This window comes from Prunus avium, chromosome 2 (assembly GCF_965620075.1).
Source record: "Prunus avium chromosome 2, drPruAviu1.hap1.1, whole genome shotgun sequence".
Lineage (NCBI taxonomy): Eukaryota > Viridiplantae > Streptophyta > Magnoliopsida > Rosales > Rosaceae > Prunus > Prunus avium.
This window is the reverse complement of record NC_142285.1, coordinates 9,474,058-9,479,672: the sequence shown is the minus strand read 5'-3', so window position 1 is coordinate 9,479,672 and position 5,615 is coordinate 9,474,058. Positions and strand designations below refer to the sequence as shown.

Below are 5,615 nucleotides of genomic sequence, written 5' to 3'. Positions count from 1 at the left end.
CTGCTCTGATACCATGTCAAATTAAGGAGAAATATTGAAGGTTGAGTAGAGATAATGGAGAGTGTAGAGAATTTTGGGAGCTATGCATATTTTCTGATTTCAACTTAACTTCTTCTATTACACATCAAAACATATATACATGTAATAACCCTAAAACATTCCATGAAACATTCCCTAAGACATTCCATGAAACATTCCCTAAAACAAGGATTACATTGCTCAAGAAAAGTATTCCCTAAAACAAGGAATGAGACAAGTGCCATGAGACAAGGGGTGTCTTGTGTTTCATGTCTTTGTGTTCCACAAAGGACAATCACACAAGAAGCCAATATTGCTAACAATATTGTGGGATTATATGCAGATACATCTCTCAGCGGGCTTAATAGCAGTGTTGGCGACCCTTCGCCGACCAATAGGGATGAGTTTAATCTTGCATCTGAGTTATCAAATGCTACAAGAACTGCTCAAAGTGGGCTAACACGATTGAATAAGGGTCCTACTCCTAACCCAAAAGATTCCTTGGAAAAAGATGCACTTGTAAGGCAGATGGGTGTGACCCCAACAAGTCCGAATCCTAACTTGTTTAAAGATTTGCTTGGCTAAAACTGTTCAGAATGGCAAACTTTCGATCATGATTATTCGAGATTGTTTGCTTTGTGGTATGTGCATGGTCTTTCGGTGTGGCTGGCTATATGATAAGAAATACAACTCAATTCAAACAATTTTCAAGGCCACCATGCAGAGCTGTAAAGGCACCATACACCAAGAATGGTGGCAAAAATGAGGTATAGGCTTTTGTATTTGTTGGACAGTGTTATGTAGGAATATAACCAAGTTGGTGATGCTCGAATATGGTGGCCTAATAGGTGGACCCCGCAGAGGATTTTAAAGGTTGTGGAAGGGGCATTGAACTCAAATATAATTTGACACATATTACCCTGCTGAAACCGCGTCAGTTCTTCCCCCACATGTAACCCTCTCAGATTCAATAATGGAATACACTGAAGAGCCACATGACTTTCCTTTGGTTTCGTATGTGTCATATGTTTCAATTGGACATCTGTTCTATTGATATGAACAGATGTCTTTCCTTTAATGAAATATGACTTTCCTTTATTAACAATAACAACACATAGAACCAATCTTAACGTCTCCCAATCTAAATTTGGAGGAATTTCAAAACAAACTTCACATCGAGCAACCCTAGAAGTGTATTTGTCTTTAACTAGTGTCGCATCTTTACAACAGCTGAACCACTTTGGTACTTCATCGCCTGGAAGAGTAATTGAAAATTCAGATTGCGGATGAGAAGATACCTACAATAGAATTGGTTACAACAATCATCATCTTAACCATATAACATAGAGGGAGAGACAAAGAGAGACACAGAGAGAGAAGAGACAGAAACCTGATCCAGAAACATATTTTCTGTGATGTCATAGCCATGTAGTCTAGCGCAATTGGTCAAACTCAGTTCCCTATCCTCAACCACCGATGATAGTGGCAGTTTTGGAATTTTCTCCAATGATGTGCAGTTATCCAGGTTTACAATACTTACTCTTGGTGAAAGCAGTTTTTGTGAAATTTCTAGAAGACCCCTGCAATCACTCAAGTAAAGCACGTGCAAGCTCACAAATTTTCCCGGAAGCGTGAAAAAATTGATTCCAGCTAGATGAACTACTAGTACTGTGGACGAGCAATAAAGCAGCCGTAATTCAAGTCCAGTAAGATTGAAGCACCCACGAAGATTCAAAACTTCAAGTCCAGTAAGATATGAAATTGATAGAGGCAATTCTCTTATGCCACTTTCTTGCATATCCAATCTCCGTAGTGATTCCATCTCGACTTCTATTTCTGGGAAACTCTCAAGCCTTTTGCAATTTGAAAGATCAAGTTCTCTAAGAGATTTCAATCTAAGTCTTGTTCCAAACCTCGTAAGCTTAACGCATCCATCGAGACATAATACAACAAGTTTATCAAGGAGTCCAATAGAATCATCAATCTGAACCAAACGTGTACAGTCACTTAGAATCAAGTACTCTATGTTTGGGATTCCGGATAAGTCTGGGATTTTTTCTAAGAATTGACAACCCCTCATATTCAAAGATGTCAGGTTTGGCAAATGCTGTGAGACAAGAACACAAAAACAAGAAATAATTAATCACACGCTTCAAAAGACAAAAACTTAGAAAACAATTTTCGTTTTTTTTCCTTCTGAAATTAACAACTGTATTTGAAATTATATATAATAGATTAAAATAATTTCAAATACATACCTTAAATCCCTCCAATTGTCTGATACGACTGCGAGGCATATTGAACACAACAAGACGCTCTCCAAGAAAATTGGGTGGCAAAGATTGTAACTGATATCGACCACAATCAATACATCTTAACGCGTTGGGTAGATAGTTAATGTGCCCACACAGAGATGCATTACAGTTTATGAAAATTTGAAGATTTACCATATTACGGAAGCATTCTGGATTCAAGGTTATCTCAGCTGGTTCTGGAAGCTTCACCATGATGCCTTTAATATTTCTTGTTCCCTGAGATGGAAAAGCATTAATTAGGAAATGAAGTCATTGTACAAACCAAAATGCAAGCACATTTTGTTAAGAAAATTATAGGTTACATAAATGATTCTTTCTTGTCAAATTGAATATAATAACATATATTATACTTACTGTATTTTCCGTTAGAACTAGCTTGACATCCTTGTAAAACCACAATCTACTACGCTTGCCAGGATCATTGGGGGATTCTTTGTGAACTATATCCTTGCCCAAGTTTGCTAGCAAGTCGTGCATTAAAATCCTATTGTCCCAATAGTCAATAGTTATCATTGCCTTATCAAGGAGTACCTCAATGCAATTTTGGGGGACTATTTGTAGCACATAGTTCTTCTTTTCACCCTTGAAGAAACATGCAATGTCGAGAAAAACTTCTTTTGCGTGAACATCCAAGGCATCATAACTTTTTTGAAGTATTCTTTCAATATGTGTATAAGGTTCTCCTTTGTAATCATCTAATATAACTTGCCAACGTCGTATTCCTCTATTACGAAGATGAGAACCTAAAATTGCTAGGGCTAGTGGAAGGCCATCAGCAAAAGCTATTGCACGTTGTGCGAGTTCCAAATAATCTTCTGGAGGTTCACTTCTTCCAAATGCATGCCAACTCAAAAGCTCAAGAGCTTGGTTGTAATATAACTTCTTCACCTTGTATATCAACTCAATTTCACGGTTGTCTAGCAATCCCCTATCTTTTGTAGTTATGATGACTCTACTACCCTCACCAAACCAACCATCTCCAGCCAAGTTTTCTAACTGCTCCAATTGGTCCACATCGTCAAGAATTAATAGAATCTTTTTATGCCTCAGCCGTTCTGTTATAACACCGATTCCTTCATCAACATTGCCAATTTTCAAATTTTTGCCTAGAAGCTTATCAAGAAGAGTCTCCTGTAGCTGGACTAAGCTTCCTTCTCTAACATTTGGCAAGAAACAACTTCCTTCAAACTTATGGGCAATTTCATTCCATATAGCTTTTGCAATTGTTGTCTTCCCTATTCCAGATGTCCCCCATATCCCAACCATGCGACGACCATTCCCACCAACATCTAAAAGCTTTTTCACATCTTGTACATGAGACCGAATTCCAACTGGGTACTTGGCCACATTCAAATATGTGCGGCCCAGTACTTTGCTTAAGATTTCATCAACGATGTTGTTGATAAATGTAGCTTCATACCTGCCAGTTTAACCAAATTCAACACATTTAAATATCCAACCACGCAAAAGAACATGACATACTGAAGTAACAATTAAATGTAACCAAAGTAACCAAAGCATTTCCACATCTTTTACAAAAGAATACTTTTCTTTAATGAGTAACAATTAAATGTAACCAAAGTAAAAAAGAAAAAGAAATTAAATTAACTTGAAAAAGATAGATAACCCTGAAATATAGAATCAAGACACTAAATTTAACATAATGCCCTACAACTATCGAAAATATAAAAATACAAAAATACAAAAATAAAATAAAAATAAAGATCTTCTCCCTACAATTTTATATTTTTACAAAAGGATACCTTTCTTTAATAATGAGTAACAATTAAATGTGTAACTAGAGAAAGAAGAGAGAAAAAATTAAACATGAAAATGATAAAGACAGAAATATACGTACTCTCCATCCTTGAGAGGATAACCGGACAATTTTGCTGCTTTTTTAAGAGCTTTCCTCCATATGAGCACTTTCTCCTTGTCATTCTTGAATTTCCTTTCAATAAGGCCTTTAAATGCATCTCCAAATCTATTTGTTTGGTTTCCCACATCCGACGGATCCACCTTGTAAAAAATGGGCAAAACTATTTGTTGGTTTGATTGTTTACATTGAAGGATCTTGACAAGTTCATCCAAGCACCACCTCGAAGATGCATAGTTTTCAGAGAATACAATGAGAGAAATTCTTGATTCTTCAATTGCTTTGACAAGGGCTGGCGATATTTCTTCTCCTCTTACAAGCTCTCGATCAATGAAGGTGTAGATGCCCTTATCACACAAGGCCTTGTACAAATGATCTGTAAAATTGGTGCGTGTCTCACCTCTAAAACTCAAAAACACATCATATGTCCATGATGAATCATGAGTGAAAGAAGAAGAAGAAGGAGAAGAAGAGACTGGTTGATATGAAGGAAGTTGAGGTTGAGCAACCCAACTCCCCATAAACCTGGATAAGAATTTGGAGAACATTGAAGAATTGAAGAAGAAGCAGAGAGAATCTTACCTGATTTTGTATTGATTTTCTTTCTTAATAAAACGATACAGTAAGAACTAAGCTTATATTCATGACAAATAGCTTAAGGCTTAAACAAACTCAACAAACTCACGTGCTCTCCATGTGCCAAACTTAACTAACTTGTACATTCATCAAGATCAACTAAAGAGAAGCTCAAAGAATTGGGTATGGCAGACTGGCAGTGGCGCCCTGGTTAGATTTTTAAGAGTTCTTCACGAAGCAGTTTCCTACCACCTTCCATGCGGACGTGATTAAGTTAATGGAGTGAGGAACTTGCGTTTCAACTTCAAGTCATCAAACGCTGAATTTTCTTTTCATACTGACGCGGTCTTTAATTTACTGAAGCATCTATAGGTAAGGAACCTTCAAGGCAACTTATCGTCTTTTTTTCCATGTGTTTTTTTCCACGTGCTCTCCATGTGTTTTCTTTCATACATGATGGAACGTCTACTTTTTGACTAGGACCTCCTCACTATTATTAAGGCTGGTTTGTGTCTCTTTTTCTTTCAGTACATGGCACCTAGAAAATATATTCTCTCTCACAACGGGGCTCTATGTTTGGGACTTTATATTTGAAGCTCTAAATTTTTTATGTTGTAATTTAGTTTACGTGTTAATGTTTTTTTTTTATATTTTTTAGTTGAGTTATTTACACTAACACTCTTGAGATTTTTGGCATTTTCACAAAATTTCCTGGAGTTTCAAAAATTACACAAACACACCTTAAGATTTTAAATTGTTTTCACAAAAATCATTTTTATTAATTTTTGAGTTAATTTCAATTTAGTACTTTGAACTCTCACCCTTAAAGC

The 5,615-nt window shown here is 36.4% G+C and overlaps 1 protein-coding gene across 3 annotated transcripts; it reads right to left on the bottom strand.

The window, feature by feature from the left end:
* Positions 1 to 201: 201 nt before the first annotated feature.
* LOC110747460 (TMV resistance protein N-like) lies at positions 202 to 5,111 on the bottom strand. Of its 3 annotated transcripts, XM_088248097.1 has the most exons (6): positions 4,192 to 5,111; positions 2,688 to 3,753; positions 2,466 to 2,549; positions 2,277 to 2,366; positions 1,409 to 2,125; positions 202 to 1,316 (listed from the first exon to the last, which is right to left on the bottom strand). In XM_088248097.1, the coding sequence occupies exons 1-6, from the start codon at positions 4,755 to 4,757 to the stop codon at positions 726 to 728; spliced, it is 3,114 nt and encodes a 1,037-aa protein (XP_088104223.1). In that variant the 5' UTR covers positions 4,758 to 5,111; the 3' UTR covers positions 202 to 725. The 3 variants fall into 3 exon arrangements, with proteins under 3 accessions (XP_088104223.1, XP_088104222.1, XP_088104224.1); XM_088248096.1 differs by having other exon boundaries at positions 204 to 1,316; positions 2,277 to 2,549; positions 4,192 to 5,110; XM_088248098.1 differs by having other exon boundaries at positions 1,080 to 1,273; positions 2,277 to 2,549; positions 4,192 to 5,109.
* Positions 5,112 to 5,615: the final 504 nt, after the last annotated feature.